The 22,147-nt window shown below is 38.2% G+C and overlaps 1 protein-coding gene across 1 annotated transcript in view; it reads right to left on the bottom strand.

Moving 5' to 3' along the window:
• LOC108698661 overlaps positions 1 to 22,147 on the bottom strand; it is a 72,311-nt gene that overhangs the window by 3,781 nt on the left and 46,383 nt on the right. The window contains exons 4-18 of the mRNA XM_018230317.2: positions 21,509 to 21,609; positions 17,956 to 18,022; positions 17,106 to 17,152; positions 15,761 to 15,911; positions 15,342 to 15,473; positions 14,848 to 15,030; positions 13,670 to 13,762; positions 13,006 to 13,092; positions 11,779 to 11,812; positions 11,058 to 11,147; positions 10,050 to 10,151; positions 9,749 to 9,787; positions 8,354 to 8,370; positions 7,779 to 8,057; positions 785 to 2,090 (exon numbers count right to left, since the gene is read on the bottom strand). Coding sequence (XP_018085806.1) covers positions 785 to 2,090; positions 7,779 to 8,057; positions 8,354 to 8,370; positions 9,749 to 9,787; positions 10,050 to 10,151; positions 11,058 to 11,147; positions 11,779 to 11,812; positions 13,006 to 13,092; positions 13,670 to 13,762; positions 14,848 to 15,030; positions 15,342 to 15,473; positions 15,761 to 15,911; positions 17,106 to 17,152; positions 17,956 to 18,022; positions 21,509 to 21,609 — 2,728 coding nt within the window. The remainder of the gene's footprint in view (positions 1 to 784; positions 2,091 to 7,778; positions 8,058 to 8,353; positions 8,371 to 9,748; positions 9,788 to 10,049; positions 10,152 to 11,057; positions 11,148 to 11,778; positions 11,813 to 13,005; positions 13,093 to 13,669; positions 13,763 to 14,847; positions 15,031 to 15,341; positions 15,474 to 15,760; positions 15,912 to 17,105; positions 17,153 to 17,955; positions 18,023 to 21,508; positions 21,610 to 22,147) is intronic.

The raw sequence follows: 22,147 nt of genomic DNA, 5'->3' as shown, positions 1-22,147 counted from the left end.
ACTCCAAAACCACAAATAATAAAACATCAAAACCAAATTGTCTAAAGATATAACTCTCTACTTCATGCTAAAAGTTAATTTAAGGTGAACAACCCCTTAAAATAGATGTTCATCTTCTAGCAAATCACATTTGTATTATCCCAACTGCCCTTACTGACAATACAGTTCATCCATTTCTGCAAGGGATTGATGAATATAAATTGTTTTATTTTAAAAGTTAGAGGTTTTCTTTGTGGTTTTAGAAAATTACATTATTGCTTTTCTGAAGAGCTAAGGTTTTCACAAAAGATTTACAACTGCATGTAAGTGCAACCCATCACTCAGATAATTCCTGTTATATGAAGCTCTGCCCATGTATGGGTAAATATTGGAATGGTATTTAGTTTATCTGATATATTTGCATTTTAATATGTGCCCTATTGTAAAATATGTAAAAATATAAATGTACTAGGCTGCAGGTCAAATGCTTCACTGTAGGTTACAGAAATCTTTAGTGATTTGCACTTCTTCCTGCAATCTGTTGTAAATTAGCCCTATAGGTTCTTTCTGAGACTTTCTGGTACAGCTCTGTCCAAGTTTTGGTAGTCTTGATTCTGTCTCTATGATACTTGCCCTTCTAAATTCAGACTCTTGTTCACTCAGGACACAGTTTAGTTTCTGATGGCTGCCAAGTTCAGAATTTTGTAGCATGTTAAAAGCATGTGCATGCCCCAAAATACACTGTGCTTAACTGCAGTCTGTCAGTCACATGTTTACTGTTTGCTATTATACATACATACTTTACCTGTTACACTCTTGTCTCCAGTCTTTTCTTCAATGATCTCTTGGATAGTCTCCACCATAGCTTTACATAGAACTATTTGTCTTTTGTTGTCTCCATTCTTTCTTTGTGTCTTCATCCTGCCAATCTTCTCGCTATACATTTTGGCCAACAGTTGCACCTTGTTAATGATCTTTTCAGAGTTCTCAATTAAATAGCTGTCCTCTGTCTCATATAGGCTCAGACCTGCAGGACAGCATATTTCTTTGCTTTCCCCATTATCACCTATCTTATGGTGGTTGTTCTGTCTGGTGGCTTGGTCCTCTATGCTCTGTTTTTTATGTTCCTTCCTTGCATCCACTTTCAGAGGAATTTCTTTTGATGCCTGAGGCACTTCTACATCACATTCTTCCATAATAACTAGCACGTCTTCTTGTGTTCCCATCCTTTTCCTACACAATTTTCCTCTTCTTGGTGTTGCAATTGGCTTTTCCTTTTCTTTCCAGGCTTTGCGGATCTCGGCACATGACATATATTCTGACTCTTGTTCTAAAGGCAGTGTAATTGGGCTCCTGTTTTCCATTAGGGGAACAGGGGGCTGGCTATCCTTATCTAATCGAGACCATGGTTTTCTAGAAGAGCATACTTGCTTACCTCTGTCTACACATCCAGTATTTCCAAATATACTCCTCTCTTTGTCTTTTTTGACCTCTTGCTGCACAATGTAATTGAATCTCAAAATAGAGTCCTTCACCACCCCTGTTGGAATGTACGAAATGCTGTCTTCTTTGCTTAAGTATGATACTCCTGCTTCTGATGTTTCATAATAATTTTTAATCCTCTCAATCAGCAGCCGGTCATCTTGTGTTAGGTTTGAATCCCTCTTTGTCTTGAGGCTTTTCTCATTCTTCTCTGGCATAGGTTCTAATTTGGCCAGTTCCTGACATGCACCTGCATCATGTACAGAATTCTCAGATTGAACACTGCCACTAAGTGCTGAATTTTTCAGTTCATTTAAACAAATTGTGTCCTGGATCTCTTCATGCTCAAGAATGTCTCTGTTGCCTAAACCTGATGTTTCCTCCTGTTGTAGCTCTTCCAACATATGGAGGGGTGATTCTCTAGAATCCCCCTTTGGCTCTTCTTCTTCCGATGACTCACTGTTAAGATGCCCTTGGCAAACGGAAGCTTTGGTGGGATATTGGAGAGGATCCATGGAATCAGTGAGGACTTCAGGGCCATGGCATACATGTGCTTGTTTCACCAGTTGCAGATCATTTTCTGGCTCCGTTTCAGCTGTTTTCACCTCTACTGGTTCACAATTTAGTAGCTGTTAAATCAAAGGAAAAAAAAAACACATATTAAAGTATACCAAGCATTAACACATAAAGTATAAGTGCCTAAATGTTCACAGCATATTGCCCCTGTGTCTCCTAAAGGATGGACTGTATTAGTGCTCACAATTGCATTGTTTAGTGCATGGTGTTAAAGGACCAGTGATACCAAAAATACAAATGTTATATTTAAATATAATTCACTGTAGTGGTTAAAAGTGTATGATTGCTTCAGAAATAGTGATGGGCGAATTTGCTTCGACGAAAAATTTGCGAATTTCGCGTGAAATTCGCGAAACTGTGAAAAATTTGCGAAACTTCAAATTTATTTGCGGGCGGCGAATTGCGCAAATTTGCCGCAAATTCGTGCCTGCCGAATAAATTCGCTATTCACTATTCAGAAACACTACTACAGTTTATTTAAACAAGCTACTGTGAAACTATAAGGGCAGCCTATGAAGCTAAATAGGGCTAAAAGGCTCATATTTACACAGCATATAATAGCTAAACTGTGTTGAATACAATGGGTTTGGTTCTCACACAGGAAGATAAATGAAAGTCAGATATTATTCAGAGCAGCCTATAGCATGAAACCTGGTATTCATTCTGATTTTCTACCAGTAGGTGGAGCAGTGAAATCAATTTCTATACTATCTTTACCAAACAAAATTAAAGGGATTCTGTCTTTATATACTAACCATTTTTTTACACAAGCTGTAGAAATTGTTGTTCAGTTTTTAATGGTTTACAATGTATATGTGTATATATTTTTAAGGGCCAACATTTTCCACAGGACACAGATCTATTATCCAGAATGCTTGAGACTTGGGGTTTTCTATATTAGGGATCTTTCTGTAATTTGAATAAACTTAGATCTACTACAAACAGTGGCGTGCACCTGGCCCTCCCTGCAAAAAAAAATTTCAGAGGGGCCTCGGTGCACTCTGATCCCCATACTAGTGCCCACTTCCCGAAATGCCTCCACCCACGCTTGCCTCCGCCCGACTTGCGTCCCCTTCCTAGCCGCAAGTAAGAGAGCGACTGGGGAGGAGGGTTTTTTTATTAGCTATAGAGTAAGCAGACCCCAGCAACTGTGGGGTCTGCTTCTTGTAGTTACGCCACTGACTACAAACATTTCAGTATATCAACTAATAGGATTTTTGCAGTTTTAACTGGACATACACTAAGATTTGCTTGTTTTGCAAAGTTACCAAAGAAGCAATTCTTAACCTGGTTTGGCCGGTGGTAAAACATATGCATCGCGTAGTAGACTGAAGTTGCAAAATGGCCTGAGATGGCTGCCTACACCAATATTACTACTAAAAAATATACTTGTTGGTTCAGGAATGACATTTTACACGGTAGAGTGAATTACTTGCAGTGTAAACAGTGTTATTTAGAAATAAAAACTACACCATAAAAGTCATGACAGAATCCCTGTTTTTAAATGTATCCGCAGTTTCTGTCTGTCTGTCCCTTGCTATTCTCAACCTTGGTGGTTCTGACTTTCAACAACAATGTAACAGAAGCCACTAGAGCTGACTTGGTTGCTGTTTCCAGAGGCAAAACCAGAACAACAGATACTGCTTTCAATTACATTTGCAAATAGCTTTAAAACAACCATTTGCAAAATTTGGAAAAATTATTGTATACTGGAATGTTGCCTCAAATCACATTTTATTTCATTAGGCAACATTATATTCTCGAATGTAATGATCCTGCTTTGTGGGAGCATGGCTCTGATATTATCTTTATCTATAGTACTATAGATACTATAATAGTACTATCTATATACTATATACAGTATAGTATGTCTAGAATCTGTGCCAGGTTAAGATGGGCATACATGGGCTGCACTTGAGGAACAGGAGTTCCTAATGGAACAGGGGTTGCACCTAGAAATTTGTGTGTTCTTCAACCTTTGAATTAAATTTTACTATAATATATTGATATAGATATTCTTAAACAATTGGTTTTCATTTTAGTAGCTGTCCAGTTGGTATTTCAGCAGCTATCTGGTTGATATGGCATTATTTATCGTAGCAACCAGGCAGTGGTTTGAATGAGAGGCAGGAATATGAAAAGGAGAAAGCCTGAATATAAAGATAAGTAATAAAAAGTAACAATAGCAATAAAATTGTAGCCTCACAGTGCCACAGCGTGACCAGAGACCAGTGAAAGCTGGAAAAAGGGGCAGAAGAAGCAGGCAAATAGTTCTATAAAAATAAATACTGAAAACCAATTGCAAATTTGCTAGGAATATGCTATTCTATATCATGCAAAAAGTTATTTTAAAATAATACTGACACTAAAAAACTACTGCTGAAAATATTAATGTACATTAAGGGGCAGATTTACTAAGCTCGAGTGAAGAATTTGAATGAAAAAAAATTCGAATTTCAAAGTACTTCGACCATCGAATTGGTCATATTAGATCGAATTCGATCGAATCGAATGATTCGAAGTAAACATCGTTCGACTATTCGACCATTCGATAATCTAAGTACTGTCTCTTTAAAAAATACTTTGACTTCATACTTCGCCACTTTAAACCTATCGAGGTGCCATGTAAGCCTATGAGGACCTTCCCCAGCACTTTTCTAAGTTTTTTCTGGTCGAATAAAAATCCTTTGATCGTTCGATTAAAATCGTTTGATTCGAAGGATTTTATCGTTCGATCAAAGTATTTGCGCTAAAATCCTTCGAATTCAAAGGATTTTACTTCGAGGGTTGAATTCGAGGGTTTTTTAGCCCTCGAAATTTGACCCTTGATAAATCTGCCCCTAAATGTTACCTATATGAACTTTTAATTCTTTTTTACAGATAGGGCTGCTTTTGTAATTTTTATTTGAAGTTCCTAAACCTAATTGTTTTGCCAACCTGAATGTCCATTCTCAGCCTGGCAGAGTTTCTTATGCCAACGGACTATTGCTGCACAAATATGGCAGTTCGCTCATAAGGGGGATCAGATAATGTAATGTAAAAGCATCAGGCAAATACCTTTATTGCAAAATCGTAAATAGCATGTAAAGACAATGTAATAGATAATTCCTGTTGTCTGCATCTCATTAATTGTGATCCACCCAGGGCCAGATTTACATGTGCCGTTCGTCTGTCTTGCCTCCTACCTTTTATTTAAGCAAATTTTCATCGGGATGAAGCAATGGGGATAGGCGCACAGGAAATTTATAAAACTATTGTATCTGCTGCGCATTCTCTGGGTTTCTGAACAAATGTGGGTGTGGTTGGGCAAAATGCCGCCCCCTAAAATCCTGCGGTCCTAGGCCTGGGCCTTGGTGGCCTTTCCACAAATCCAGGCCTGGATCCACCCCTTCAATGGCTAAATGGTAGGCTTGGCAGACACTTTTTCTACTGTGTTATTAAATAAATATCTCTTACATTTGTAAAATATTAAATGGGAACTGTATTTTTTTTTCTTTATATGTATATTTTTAATCAATTATTTTTCTTCAGAGCTATAATTTTAACTCACAGCAAAAGAGTTCTGCTAATAATTAAAGTTAGAAAAGCTTCCCATAAAGGGTTTTACATAAAGAGATATTAATTCAGATATCTAACATACAAGCATCCTATTTGGTCTGGAACAAATAACTGCAGGCTTACCAGGGGAAACATATGGAAGCCATTATAAGTTTGGTGCCAGTTTATTGTATTTAACAAAAAAACTCAGACCATTAAGTCAATTTTGTAAAGCCATCAGATACAAAAGATTCCAAATCAGGCATAGAGATTGACCTCATTTCCACTTAATTATCTCAAGTTTTCCCACAAGAAACTATGGTTTGGGCTGTTCAAACTCAATCTGGGAAATCCCAAAAAATCTAAAAAATGTTAAAGTTAAAAAAATAATAAGACTGTAAACCTATGCTCGAAACTAATAGCAACTGAAGCACTTCCCACACATCTCTTTAAATCACTGAGATCTAACCTACAGCCGTCCAGTTACCTATGATCTTATAGACTGGGCAACATCTGCACACCTTCTGTCTTATTCAGCGTGGCTCAACTTGGGCCCATTGAACTTTTCTGTTTGAACTGGCCTAAACCCCCAGCACAACAGACAAGAAGCTGCTGTACAACAACAGCTGGAGAACCAAAGGCCTGTGGGCTAGGTGTGGACAAAAAAGATACTGGGCCTGCATATGGGAAGGCCTCTTGAGACTTCTTTGTATGAAGTAATTAAAATATAATCTGGCCTGTGACAGATACTTTGCCCATAATATGTAATAAGTAGGTGAGCCTGATCTACATTTCCTATACATATACAAGTAATACAGAGGGCAATTATACAATAAACTTGAAAGTTCTCCACTACAAAGCCAATTGTCATCTCAAGTTAAAATTTATTAAAAACATCATACAATTGTGGTTGTAAAAAACAGCATCTAATACATACTGAGTAAAATAGCTAAATGGTAATTATAGGGGGTAGTATTATGGTGTAATGGACACAGTGTGCGAGGACAGTGTTGAGAAAGCGAATCCCTAGGTCCAGATTTATGCCATTTGCCTGTTTTGTATATCAGTGACATTGTCTTGTGATATAACCCTTTCAGGTACCTTATATACATTTATTGATAATTGTAGGGGAAGTGGCCAGACATGGGACAGTGGCAGGGCATGTTAATCGCGACAGAGGCGGGGCTCGTTCCACACGCGCAGCCAGTAGTGTCAGCAGCTCAGCAAGAGTCATCGGGAGACGCAGGTGCACTCTCCTAGATGGCAGACTCCTGAAAGCTGCCTGCTGAATGGAGGGGAGTTGCGATCCCCCTACGGGCCTGCATTAGTCCTCAGTCCTTTCCTGCGGCTTTGCCCACTGCAGGGACAGCTGAATGCGCCATCACCATCAGTTTGCAGATGACATGCTTGGCCTCATTCAGAATGAGGATAAAAAGGAATACAGACAGCTGGCGTGTGACATTATTAAGTACAGCAGAAAACATGACCTACAGCAAAAACTAAAGAGATGATCATGGATTTCAGAAAACGACCATGTCAACATGAACCTCTACAAATTGAAGATGCCAAAATTGAGCAGGTCGAGAGCATCAAATTCTTAGGTTTACACACTGCACATGCCTTAAAAAGGTCTCCAAAGTGCGGTAAGAACTGCTCAGCGGATCATCTCCACTACACTTCCATCACTAAGGGGCACATTTACTAAGGGTAGATGTGAATTCGAAGTGACTTTTCGAATTTAAAAACTTCAAATTTCGAAGTAATTTTTGGGTACTTCGACCATTGAATAGGCCAAATTCGACTTTGATTCGAATTGAAAATACTTTGAATATTGGACTTTGACACTTCGCCACCTTAAACCTGCCGAATTGCTATGTTAGCCTATGGGGACTCTCTAGAACCTATAGGCAACATTTGGCTAAGTTTTTAGAAGTCAAAGTTTTTTTTTTTTAAAATCACTCGATCGCTCGAACAATTCGAACGATTTCTAGGATCGAACGAATTAACGAATGGAATTCGATTGGAAACAGCTAAATTTAAACAAAAAAACTATAGAATTTTTCAAGTTTTAGCACTTCGAAATTCGACCCTTAGTAAATGTGCCCCTAACTGATCTAGACACTGCCAGATGTAAGAAGCACTATGGGGAATAGATACATGTCGCTTACACTTACTTACGACAACATCTCTTACTGACACAATACCTGCTCATCTGGCTCTGTGTTGCTCCCTGTTAATTCAAGACTCTCACTCTTCTCCACGATGCCCAGGTCAGCTTGCAGTCCTCTCTTATTCAAAAGTTCCAGAATCTCCTCAGTTATGGACAGACTCCCTGACAGAGCTTCCTCAGGCAAGCTGAAAGAGTTATCTTCCTCGTATACCTCATCAGCCACCTCTAGGATACTGGACTCTAAAGTGCACACACTGTCTGATGACCTGAGAGACCCAGAGGATGGGAAAAGTTCTCCTTCACTGCCGGCGTGCTGGGGAGGGAAAGATCACATCACTAGGGAAGGAATGCTAATAAAAATGCTTTTTAGTTAAAACAAAATTGGTCAGACATTGTAGTTATGAAGTTATCCAAGGAAGATAAAGTAGCTCAAATGGTTCTTCAGGATGTATTAACAGTACCCATAAAAACTCTAACAATAAATACAATGAGAGAATTCCTATTGTTTAAATGAACAATATCTATAAGTAAAAAAATTGTGCCAAATGAATCAACGGCCAATTAAATGTAATCTAACGCTATTGCAATGAGAAAAAATTATTTACTGACCTTTATTGGCACCAAATCTGTAGTAAGAAAAGAAAAAACGATGAATGTATGAGGGAGAAAGTATGAGACAGAGAGCAGGAAGAATTCTAGTTACTATTGCTGTTCATATCAGTTGAAAAGATATGAGGCAAATACATTACATTCAAATCACATGCACAGCTATGAGTAGTTTGTACAATTTAGGGATGTGCTTACACAATGCTTAAAACATATGCCCACAAAGATAGCTTACAAGGGAGTTTTTGTACGAAAGTGTTGTAAATATTGCAAAGTATTGAAATGTTTGAATTTATCATTATTTATATAATAAACAGTAATCCATAAATAATAAGCCACTTTGCTGATTTTGAATCAACTACACGCATATCCAAATGTTTGGTTCTCTGCCAGTACCTATTAAAATGGGTGATTTAGTGGTGCCTATAAGTGGGTGCCTTGCCCAGAATGTATCAGTGCTTGTGAAAAATGACTGGACATAGATAAACACATGCTGATCACTTCCTGTACACCAAGTATCTGGCACACTCCACTCATTCTTTGGAAGGGCTGGGGGCATGGTTTATTATAAATAAGGCCCCTGCACTTTGGTTTTTGAAAAACTGAAAGCATAAGGTAGGCTGAACAATTTTTCAAATGTTATTTTCCCCAGTTGTCATGGGATAGTGGACTCCAGTCATAAGAAACAGGGTGGTCCAAAAGATCCATACAGTGTTTACATACATGCTTGATACTAAACCGAATTCCCTAGGTTACAAAGTGACAGTCACAATATTATTTCACTTGAAGTCAGAGAGTGTCTCGTTTATGATACAGTACACGCACCTCTGTTCTTGCACCTTGCATCAAAATGTCAGTTAATTGCACTTTGTTCAATAAGGTGCAAGTGTGTACAGAGCATATGGATACAAGGGAGCCATTAAATTAACATTGCCTTGTATGGGCACCCTGTGTATGTTGCACCTATACACACAACAGACTTGCAACTAGTGGAACAAATGCTAACACTGTTTCTGGTGTGATCACTACTCCAGAAATGATCAATTGATGCCAGAAAACAATGAATGCGATTTAGCAAAGCGGAGGCTAATTTGCATCTGCGTTGTCAAATCGAGCCTTGTGCACGTAGGATTAAACATGGAATCTGCAGAGTTTTGTGCAGGATATATTGCACAAGGAATCTGCAGAGCCTTATGTAAGATAGATTGCACAGGGAATCTACAGACACCAGTGCATGATGTGTTACCCAGGGAATGTACAGAGCCTTTCACAGGGTAGATTATGCAGGAAATATGCAAAGCCTTGAGTAGTATGGATTACACTGATACTCTGTAAAGGACTGCATAAACAGATTTAACATAAAATCTCCAAAATAACTATTAGGAGAATCAGACTCACCACTGTTTTCAAATGCAGCCTGAATTTCTTTTGCTGGTTCTGTTAAAGTAAAAATACATATTAATCTGGGACATGTCATTGGAGATGGAAAAGTGGGAGAAATATAATTACTAGTGTTCAGTGTGTTATGAAAGGTTTAAAAACATATTCGAAATTTTGAGCTGAAGTCATTTCACCTGGCCAAAAGATGTGTTCACCAATGCGAAGTTAATTTGGCAATAGTTATCATGGCTAAATCACTTTTGGTGAAAATACAATAGTACACCAATACACCACTCTACTAACTTACTCTGCCACTTACCAGACAGTCTGCGTCCACGGCGGTGCTGGGAGCCACTGTCCATGCTTAGTGTTGGGAACAGTTTTTTGGACCTCTCTGGGCTGCACATGAGCTGTGGCAGCTCTGGAAGAAAAATAAAGTCTGTCTTAAAAATTCCTAATATAAAATTTCTGGCTCTTAACCTGCTTCATATTCTGTAACTGAGGATAATAGTACAAGTGAAACAATGCCCTTCTATATATTGGCTGCATGTGTATTAGTGTGCTGGCAGTTCTCTCTTCAGCACCTTAAAGTAGGGATGCACCGAATCCAGGATTCAGTTTGGGATTCGGCCAGGATTCGGCCTTTTTCAGCAGGATTCCAATTCGGCTGTCTGTCCAGCCGAGCTGAATCCGAATACTAATTTGCATATGCAAATTGCATATTAGGGGTGGGAGGAAAATTGCGTGACTTTTTGTCACAAAACAAGGAAGTAAAAAATGTTTTCCCCTTCCCACCCCTAATTTGCATATGCAAATTCGGATTCTGAATCTTTCGCTAAGGATTCGGGGGTTTGGCAAATCCAAAAAAGTGGATTCGGTGCATCCCTACCTTAAAGTGTTCAGTTGTCTTAACTTTTCTGAACTGCTTGGCTTGGTGTGGTGCCAGAAAGTGTCTCAAGTATTGCAGCGAGCAGTGAGTATGTAAGTAAGTCTGACAGCTATTATTTCTTGATGGCTGTGTGCACAGAATTTTCTCTAAGCAAATTCAAACAGCTTTTAGATTATAATGGTGGGTGAGAATTAACATGCGCTGAATTATGTTTGCACACATGTGCTAAATCTTTCTTTATAATACTTTTTCAACATTTTTAGTTTAACATCCCCTTCCTGTGATCCAACATTTGTTCATTGAAATATATAAAATTTCGTTACCATTACCTTGACATAGAATTACCTCCAAATCCCATCCTAAATGACATTTAACTATTTTGGGCCTTCCCATGTAGGGTAGCTCCAAAGCTTGGCATACTCTTCCTAAAATGATTACCTGATTGCCTCCTGCTTCGGGAGAATGCCCACAACTCATCTAATCGCGGGGACTTCAAAGGTTCTGGGCTGAGGCGTACATCAGGGGAATCTGGAAAAAGTGACAACAGTCTTAGCTTACTATATTATAAGGCCAGCAAATTTCTCACTGTAAAGAGATTTTTTGCAATAACCCTAAAAATATTTTTCTTATGGACATCTGTTATGAAATAATTGCTTTTTATCCTAAGTTGATGATGATGAATCAAAACATTCTATTGATTTTTTTGCTATTCGCGACCACACAGGCGCAATTTAACACCTAAATAAATTCATGTTCTCTTAGGGCAATGGCACACTTAAAACACTTTACATCCAGCATTATTGCTGAAAAGTGCCTTCTGCCTCAAGTTTCAGTGTCAACGGCAAATGTTAATAACGGGAAAGCTACCTCTCCAACTGTATAAGAGAGGGGAGGCATGGCTGCAGGGGGTGACAGGCAGACCAATTATATTACAGTTGGCATGGGTCTTTTACCTGTATGTGATTAAAAACAGGTGTGTTGTAGGGGCAGGTGTTAAATTGTCTCACAACCAGAAGTGCCTTTTACACTTGGTGTTTAGCATGCAGAGGGCAACTTTCCCTGCCACCCAATATAATAATGCATTTTACACATCGATATACACTGGATATGGGTGGTAATACAAATCTCCCTGACCCAAAACAACCGTTGTGTCACTTACACTGGAAGCTGTTTTCCAGAAGAACTTGCTTCGCCTGCATAAAAAAAAAGAAATTTCATTGCAATGAGAAAGAAGTTATCAGCAGAGCATGAATGGTTAGAAACGCAGGATGGGCTAGAATTCTGGATGACTTTGAATGCCAGTGCTAACAGTTTAACAATGTAAGCATTGGTTAGATGGCGCACACCCATATAATTAATCATGAGGTGCAAATCTAGCAAAGACTGCCCAATAAGACTGCTAAGAAATAATAAAAATTACAAAAGAGGATTCCACACTGAAATGAAAAAAAAAATGTTCTAAAAAAAATAACATAGTACAAAAGGGTCCCTACACGTTTCGACCACTAGGTGGTCTTTATCAGGGGGAAAAACAATAATACCTATAAAAAAAGGCTACCTTTTTTGATTGTTATTACTGTTTTTTGCATAGACCAGTTTTTTTGCATAGACTAGTAAGTGAGGAGAAATTTATATACATAAGTGATCACAAACAGTATTGTGTACAGAAATGTGTGGCCTTTGGGTCTTCAGCAACTTCAAATCTATCTGTAGCCAGCAGCCTGATGACAGATGTACGTATCACTATTAGAATGTAAGCTCTTTTGCTTAAATTACCTTCTCTACCCCCTGTATCAGTAATTGGTTGCTTTGTATGTAAATCTGTATGTTCTATGTATACACCTAGGGGCGTATTTATAAACATTGGAGACTAAAATCACAGGTGATTTTGCCAATAGCAACCAATCAGATCTTTGCTTTTGTTTTCGAGCTTGTAGGTGACTGTTCAAATCTAATTGCTGATTGGTTGCTATGGGCAACAGCACCAGTGATGTTTGTCTCCAATGTTTCTAAATATGCCCCTAGGTGTATACATAGAACATACAGATTTACATATAAAGCAACCAATAACTGATACAGGAGGTAGAGAGGACCATTTAAGCAAAAGAGCTTATATTCTAATAGTGATACATACATCTGTGATCAGGCTGCTGGCTACAGATAGATTTGAAGTTGCTGAAGACAAAAAGGCCACACATTTCTGAATGTGCCCCCTATTGTACAGGGCTGTGGAATATGTTGGTGCTTTCTAAATATGTAATAATAGCATAAATTAACATAATAATACCACCCTGACAGCTGTGCAGGCCAATATTAATGTACATTACTATGTGTGCAGAAAATATAATGCATTTCAGGGGCATAAATGTGAATGTAAATGAGTTACCTTTTGAGGGATAGATGCTGGGTGGTTTTCCACAATAAGTCGTTTGATTGAATGGACCCAATGTCGTTTTTCTTCCTGGTTTCTGGCCTACGATATAAAGGAGAGGATCAGGCTGCTATTATGATGGAATTTGGGGGGGAAAAAAGGGGGAATTCCATGCACTTTTGGCTCTACCATTTAGCTCTTCTAATGATTACTACAGATTACGACAATAGAATTAATATTAAATTGTGCTCCTTTAATAATTAATCTTAAAGCATTAAGGACCAACTTATGTGGTTTAACTCAAATGCAGCACGTAAATGTACGTTTATTGAAAGGGGGAAAAGCATTCAATATAAGACACATCTTTTACAATATATAAATAAAGAAGGATTGTAAACCAGCCAAAAAAAGATATATAATAGAAATAGAAATATAATGCTTCCCTTGCAAATAACGACCCTAAAAACAGTCAAAAGGTGAATGTTGCAACTTCTTTCCTTCAGCCATCTGGCAGAATTTGGTGTCTTACTCCATCTGAGTGCATTTTTATAAGTTAATGCCTTTAATATTCTTTCTGACTAAAACCAAACCATATTTTGTACACTTGCATTCTGCCCTAACCCTAGCACATTGATTGCTCTTAAGAAGATGTCCAAAGAAGCTGATCCATGAAAATTACCTGGATCACTTGCTGGTGCTTTGGGATAGTCAGATCAGACACTCGGAAACTCAATCCATCCTTTAAATGCTCAGTAAGGGAGAGGTTACAGCACTGGAACAAAGGTAACAGACAACTGTTAGTTTTGTTTTTGATAGACTAACCACCCACTTCCTGCATCATTTCTAACTAAATAAAGGAAATAAACTTCTAATGATTTCTACAAATGTAATACTTTTTTTTATACCTTATGTATCAACCATCCCCACCCCTATAGATTGTAAGCCAGTGGGAAGGGTCCTAATTACCTAATATATCTATTTATTTGTATACTATGTACCCTTATGAACAGTGGTGCAGATAATGTTGGCTCTGTATAAATACAAATAATAATAATGGTTAGTCTAGTGCCTTGGAATGCAGGGGTCTTGGATTCAATGCTGACCAGGACATAAACTACATAGGGTTTTTATGTCCTTACTGTGCTTGTGTGGGTTTCCTCTAAGTACTCGGGTTTTCTCCCACTCTCAACAAATGAACTTGTCTGTATATTTTTGAATTTTTGTGTTACGTGTTCTGCACAGCTTCCTTCATGGTATTACAGAGCTAAATCCGTGTATAATACCCCTGAACCATGTCAGGATAAATGCTGGGTCCGTTTCATGTATAGTATCCCAGAACAATGAACCAGTCTCATATACAATACATCACAGAAGACATGACAAGATAATTACAGTTTTATTTTAATTTACAGTATATACATTCCATACTAACTTAAATATTATACCAATTCTATGTATAATAATTTTGTCCTGTTTGATGTAGGAAATGCATAGGTGTTGAATTGGGTAGGCTTACCCCCCCCCCCCACAAATCTTCATTAAATGTGACTATGACCCTAGTGTGTATGAATGTGATGATAAGGACCTTAGAATGTGAGTTGCCCTGAGGGAAAGGGACTGAAGCAATGCATGGACAAGCTCTGTGAAGTGTCGCTGTACAACATGTTATATAGATAATAGTCATGGAAATGTTGCTTGATAATCTTGTCATACAGGATTTGTTTTGAAGTGAAGTAAATATTTAACCATGAAAATTCTCCATGCTCATTTATATAAGGTCCTTTCACGTGTTAGCCCTACTACTGGCCAGCTAGGAATCAATAATAAGTGTACAGGATAGGTTATTAAGTAACTTACAAAAATATGCATCTTGTAAATGAAGAGGTCCATTCGCTTCTTTGCAATGAGCAGCATCTTACTGAATAAGAAGAATGCTCGTTCCTTCTTCATGCGTTGCACCCGGAATGTCCCCTCCAGGACTAGCTCCCCAAAGGCACTGAGGTCAGGGCCCTGCCAGTTAACCAACTGGCTCTGAATTTCCTGCTCACAGAAAATAGACAATAAAATAGCATCTGTTTGCAATCGCTCCAGTTTCTTCTTTCTTTCTTATATTTATCATTTCATAATAGTAAATGCTGAACAACAATCCCCTTTCACAAATTACCCTCAAGAATCAGTAAATAGTCCATGTTTTTATAGCTCTTCATGGGTGCTGCTATCATTCTCTCTCACTCATGATCCACCCCATACTCTGTCACTATTCTATTTCTTTTAACAATTAATTTTGTTCCCTCTTCGCTTTTTTTCACCCCTTACTTGACCATCTTTAGTTCCTGACCATCTCTGTATACCTGCAATCTGACTGCATGCTCCTGTTTCCTCTTCATGTCATTGATGTACCAGGCCACTGCAGTCATTGTAATAATGGCTTCCTCCACTACCTCGTACCCTGGAGCATTTTTATCAAAGTGTTTGGCTAGTTCCTGTGAAGGAAAAGGTTTAAAAAATAAATATAGCACAGCTTATGCATATGGCAAATATATAATTCAGGTTATGTGACTGATTAATATATGGCAAACTTAAGTTGACTTTCTTAATAAATACATTTTAGGTATGAAAAGTGATGCTAGGTGTGCTTCAAGCCAAATAAAGTATTTATCTACAGTTGAACCCCTCACAAACCTGTACTGGGAAATTCTTAGAATTCTTTTCTATAACCCCAAGAAACCAATTACAAGTTGGGGATGGCAAACCATAGACACAGCCTCACCTGTAGCAAAAGGTGATACTTCATTATACGCTGCACAGGTTTAAGGAGATATGTCTCTAGTGGAAGTGAGTGTGATAAGCTAGCTTGGCGTTCTCTGAAGAATTGTACCAGTTCCTCACTCTTCATGCATTCACGGAGGACAGACACTGAGCTGGACAGAGATAAGGGAAAGTTAAGAAAATAATACGAAGAACAGTGAGCAGGTGCCCACTTATCTGAGTGTTTTAGGCAATACTAAGTCATAGAAAGTTGTAGTAATCAAACATTTACCCATCACTTAACATTATGGAGACAAGAATACCTGTACTGTTGTATAGTATATTCATTCCGTTATTATTTTACCTTTAGCTGAATAATTAAGATAAATAAGATAAACAAATTGAGAGAGGTCCATATTGGCATTGTACGAAAATTATTTATTTTCACTTTTCTCCAAATTCAGTACCAGTTTTTCCCATAGACTTCCATAGAGTTTTCACATGATAAACAGCCAGATACGTATTTCGGAATTGAATTGCATCTCAAATTCAATCTTGTCCATGAGTTTTCACGTGATAAACCTTTTTTTCATTGTATTGAATCTGGGCCATTGTGTATTAAGAAAAAACCTTAAAGGGATCCTGTCATCAGAAAACATGTTTTTTTCAAAACGCATCAGTTAATAGTGGTACTCCAGCAGAATTCTGCACTGAAATCCATTTCTCAAAAGAGCAAACAGATTTTTTTATATTCAATTTTGAAATCGGACATGGGGCTAGACATTTTGTCAATTTCCCAGCTGCCCCTGGTCATGTGATGTGTGCCTGCACTTTAGGAGAGAAATGCTTTCTGTCAGGCTGCTATTTTTTCCTTCTCAATGTAACTGAATGTGTCTCAGTGGGACATGGGTTTTTACTATTGAGTGTTATTCTCAGATCTACCAGGCAGCTGTTATCTTGTGTTAGGGAGCTGTTATCTGGTTACCTTACCATTGTTCTTTTGTTTGGCTGCTGGGGGGGGGGAAGGGAGGGAGGTGATATCACTCCAACTTGCAGTACAGCAGTAAAGAGTGATTGAAGTTTATCAGAGCACAAGTCACATGACTGAAACTGACTCATTTTGAAAAAAAGATTTTTTCCCATGACAGTATCCCTTTAAATTTATTGTTAAAGGGAGATCAGTGGGTAAATAATTAAAAAATTATTGTATATGATAATATAGGAAGTTATAAAGGAGTATAAATTAATGTAAAGTTTCAGTACAGTTCAAAACCCCATTATAATAAGGCATGTATTTCACCTAAATCCTTCCTGGTTGATATAAAAAATGACAGCGAGTATGAACTGGCAGAACAAAAGAGACTTACTTGGGATAGTTCATGCAATACAATGTATAAATATCAAAATCTTCACTCTGCAATAATAAATATACAATGCAATTAGGGACAGTTAAAATATATCCATGGCTCCAAAAAAAGCCAAATCCTACTAACTATTTACAGCATTGAGAAGATACATTTAAAAGAACAATGTTTAATGATTAATGATAATATGTGAGTCTAGCCACAGTCTAAATGTAAAGCCTTTATCAGTGCTAACCATATCACCAGCAGTAAGATCTGATTCTAAAGCTGCTTCAGCTGCTCTGTTCCTTCTTGCTACAGTTAGTTACTGAACTCTGCTATTCCCAGCAATTAGGTTGGCATATGAACTTTTCAGCCTGTTTTTTTCCCTCCATCACCCATTAGAAGTAAGGCCTGCACCCCAACTTACCTTTTCCAAACGTAGGCCTTATATCTCCAACGTTACACTACTTCTCTTTTCTTCTGCATTACACCTGGGTACTCTAAATCCCTGTTGTACAGTATTTTTCTGTTTTCCCTAACTTATAGGTATAAGTGTAATTCTGTGTCCCCCCCAGCAATATATATTTAACAGGAATGCCCCTTTCCCTTGCATTAAGGGTTGTATCAGATCCACAAGGGGCAGAAATGGTAGCACTCCTATCTAGCAGTAAGGTCTGTGTCAATGCTTATATATTAAGCAGACATTTCTACATCTGGGCTTAAACCTAAGTTTGGTATTTGATCTACCACGCTTTGTAACCGCAATCATCCTTCCACAGGAATAAGCCTTGTACCTCTCCTCTTAAAATTGTTTGCAGTGCTTAATTTTCATGGTTGATTGTTGTTATACCACTCTTTAGGTTTCTCTTACCCTCATGACAAAGCATTCAGCAATCCCATGGGCAGAGTTACAGTTCTCTAGATCCTCCAGTAGTTCACTGCAATTAAAAACAATTTTAAATCAGATTCAAATCACCAAAGAAAAGGCAAATTCATAATTCCTGTTCAGTAGAGAATATCTTTCAGTCTACAAAATGCTAATTGCTAAAAAACTATAGATAACAAGGTCCCATAAACTGTATCCACATGCAAAGTTTTTGGAACTTTTTCATATATGCTTGAATGGTATAACACATATCTGCATGTCAGATGAGCGTGTATGTTACAATATCATGGGGAAGTGGAATTGATAATTAAAGAAAGAATGGCATTTATAATGTGCTGACTGTTTGTAAACATTTCTCAGACATGATAAAACAGTGCGTAATATAGAGAGAAGAATAAAAGGTATAAACAGATAAAGTATAGGCAATGTTCATAAATGGTACTTCATGAATTTGGGGTGATTATTTTTTTCTAGTACAAAATTACTGTTTCTGGTTTACAAATCAATTATAGAAGCTGCTTTATAGGGCTGCTTGCCTCTATGTTTTTGCACTTTTCTACCTTTCTAACATTTATAAATGAGCCTTTTATGCTCATTGTCTTTTAGACTGGGCCTAATGATCTCCCTTAGCTCAGTGAAATTTCATTCTGAAATAGAAAACAGTAATGAAAAGGAAACAGATTAACTGTATTACAAGTTTTCAGTAGCAAGGTAAAAATCCTTAGTAAGACAGAGGTGGTTTATGTTAATGGGAGTAAAGGGTAGTTGGAATTCAGGGTAAGACATGACTCTGTTTCTTATATAAGTTGAAGACATACTGATAGGCAAAGGTCATTTTCCATGGGAGGCTTTTTTAAAGTGTGATTTAGTATAATATCATAATGGTTCTCACCAGAGCAGTCAGCTTTCCCATGCATTCTCATAAAGTACTTGAATAATGACTAATATTTTGAAAGTACTTTTTAGCTTGTGCTTACTGTCTGAAAAACAGTTTACCCATTGCCCATCGCCATCACTAGCCTACATCCTGTAATGAATTTCAGAACATTTCTCTAGCTGAAACTATCTCTGCATTTTCCATTGTTGGTACCCCATTGTTATATCCTGGCTTATATGGCCATAGTAGAGTTTGGTGTTTAAGTATTTACTCAGGGACCAAAGAGTATTGGTTATAATATTTATAAGAAAGTACCTCAGCTGATATTTGACTATGTGATTGCTGCATGGCTAAAACAACAAGGGGAACAGCAACATTTTCACTAGTTGCAGCCACATACATGCTAGTAAAATATTGGCTACTAACTTACATACAATCTGGTCCTGATCTCAGTATGCATTGGGAGTTTTTCTGTAATTAATCTTTATCTCTAATAACTTTTTTGTATCTCACTTTCTTTTACCTGTATCTTTTTGTATCTCACTTACTTTTACCTGTATCTGCCCTCTACCCTACATATATTCTTACTATACATCTTTTTGGTGTTTTCACACTCCCCAAATCTCTGTCTCTGTTCCATATCTGCTTTATCCTTTCCTCACTTTTTTTCTAAACTGTCCTTCATTTGTGTCCCCTTCTCACCACCTTCTCATTACCTAATTTAGTAGAAATACCCACCAAACATAAATGCCCAAACAAACCCCTGCCTACATATACATCTCCCTTTCCTGAGCTAATCTTTTCATGTTATCCTCTGTGTTCGTTGGAGCACAGGGCAGATAACGAGGTGCTGAGTTTCATTAATATCTGAATTGTCGAAATGTGCATTATGTGCATTATCCATTCCCCTGAAGCCAGCATCCGGAAATTTAATGGTTTACAGATGAGAGTTTAAAAGTTAGCTTTGTAGGCAGGAAATATCTCGTCACACACTACACATCGTATCTAAAATCAGGCTGTGCTGTAGGCAATTCTCGGGTACTGTGCAATTCTTGGGCACTGTAAGGCAATTCTTGGGCACTGTAAGACTTGTTTGGTGAAGTGTTTCCTACTTTCATTGCCAGCAACTACCTATTAGTCCTTGCTGCATCTAGCACCCATTTACTCCTGATGTTCATTGACAAGGGACTTGTGCATCACTATGTACCTCATCAATCACCACAAATATATAAAATAACCCAAGAAAGCTCATTTGACTGCTTACACAGAACTTTGCACAATGTAAGACCTCTGTGTCTATTCATGAACTGGCCACTACATATGATTTGCCTTTCAGGGCATAGTCCTTTATGTATATGGCTTTATAACATACCATAGGATTGTGATTGTTTTTTAATACAGCAGCATTTCCTTCTCTCCACCTTCTGCCTATAACAGCCACCTCTGTCTTTTGGTCTGGCCCTCAACTATTTGAGTGCTGCAGAACTCAGGAAAAAGGCCCTTGCTGTTGTCAGATGGACTGGGTCAGAACTAGATAACTTCCAATGTAAGGCAAACAGTAACAGATGCGGGATTCAGGAAACAGGAAGCAAATTAAAGCACCCTGGCACAAGCAAACTTGGCCTACAATTGGAAGGGAATTAACCTAGATCTGATAAAGTCTGAGCACCTGTGGCCAGTTTAATAACAACATAGGTAGACCATACATGGCCAAATTTTAGCTGCCAATTTAACCACTTCAGACTGTGTCGGCAGCTTATCAGTCTGTGTATGGGCCCTCCACAATTGCCTCCCAAATATGGGCTAGATATCTATTGTACATGTTGATGCGATCCTCTCTTACAGGCCTGAACAGAACCTATTTATTGTGATCCTTCTATTAGCCTGGGGCCAAAAAATCATTTCACCCCATCTGGCCTAGAATATAGATGGCTAAACCAGGCAACAATCCATTCATTCAGTGACCTCACTAAACAGTGCATCAGCATGTGTATGGCCACCTTAAGCCTACCTGAAAACTCAAGGAACCATAGACCTCTGCTCATATAAAGCAGAGGTATTGCAGACCACATAGTAAACTGCAGGTCCCTGGTTCAAATTCAGGCAGGATGTTACACTCTTTTTGTGGAATTAGTACTACATTAATAATGATTCTACATCCCCTGAAGCCCTGGGCCTCATTGTAATTGATCTCTCCTGCTCTGTAGAAATAATTCTTTCATTTTCTGGATCCCCTCAGCCCTACGACAATATTTCTATATGCCCCAAAGAGCATACGTGGGGCAGGCAGTACTTTGGCACATACACATGAGGAGTTCTTGAGCTGATGTCACACATTGTTGATGTGCTGGGAACCTTGGCTTTCACGGCATAATAAACCTATCCCAGATGTGGCAGGCACAAGAGAAAAGCCCACACCGCCCCACACCGCAGACTGAAAGAGCCTGGAGTTATTTTTAAACCCCCAGCTCTGTATCTTATTAAAACTCCTTGTGAAACCAGAGCCAACATGTTTGTAAAAGGGAGAGGGGGTGGAGAGGTCAGCCTGCAGATGCACTGGAATGGGCTGGGGGATTTACTTATTTTATCGACTAGTTTATCAAAATATGTACATTCATGAAGAAGACACCATGGGGGGCATAATAGAAGTATCCAACTTACCTGTTGAACTCATAAATATCTTCAATATTGCAGAATAAAGTGCTGACTTGCTCAGGTTTAAGAGGAAGGTGCCCACAGTCTATGATACAGCCCAGGTAATCCTGCAGTTAGAAAACAATCTGACTTTAGCACAGACATACACAATCTGATACACTGTTAAGTGTTTATTAGTGGCAATGCATAATGTAATAAGGTTCAAAGAGGAACATTTGAAATTTTCAAAACATTGTTGGGCACAGCGCTGGACAGCTGGTAGTCTGTTTCAAAGTCTGTTTCAAACTAAGATGTCCATAAGAGGGAATGTGATAGCACATATGGAACAATGTGACACAATCTAAGAAATCCTGCTGTGGATGGTGCAATGTGATACAGCCTGCATGGGTTGTACAACATTACACACAATCTGATAAATCCTCCTCAGTTTGTTGCAATGTGGCACAATATAATACAGCCTTTAAGGGTGGTGGCACATGGGGAGATTAGTTGCCCAGCTACAAATCTTATCTACTGTGGAAGACTTATCTCCCCCCAAATTGCCTTCCTGCCAGCAAGAATACGAATCGCCAGCAGGAAGGCATACAAATCTCTTTGGATTTCCAAAGTCGTCTGAAGTTTCCTCGCAATCTGATAAATCATCCT

The sequence above is a fragment of the Xenopus laevis genome, chromosome 8L, assembly GCF_017654675.1.
Source record: "Xenopus laevis strain J_2021 chromosome 8L, Xenopus_laevis_v10.1, whole genome shotgun sequence".
NCBI lineage: Eukaryota > Metazoa > Chordata > Amphibia > Anura > Pipidae > Xenopus > Xenopus laevis.
The sequence above is the reverse complement of the archived record's forward strand: the minus strand, read 5'-3'. Positions and strand labels throughout refer to the sequence as shown.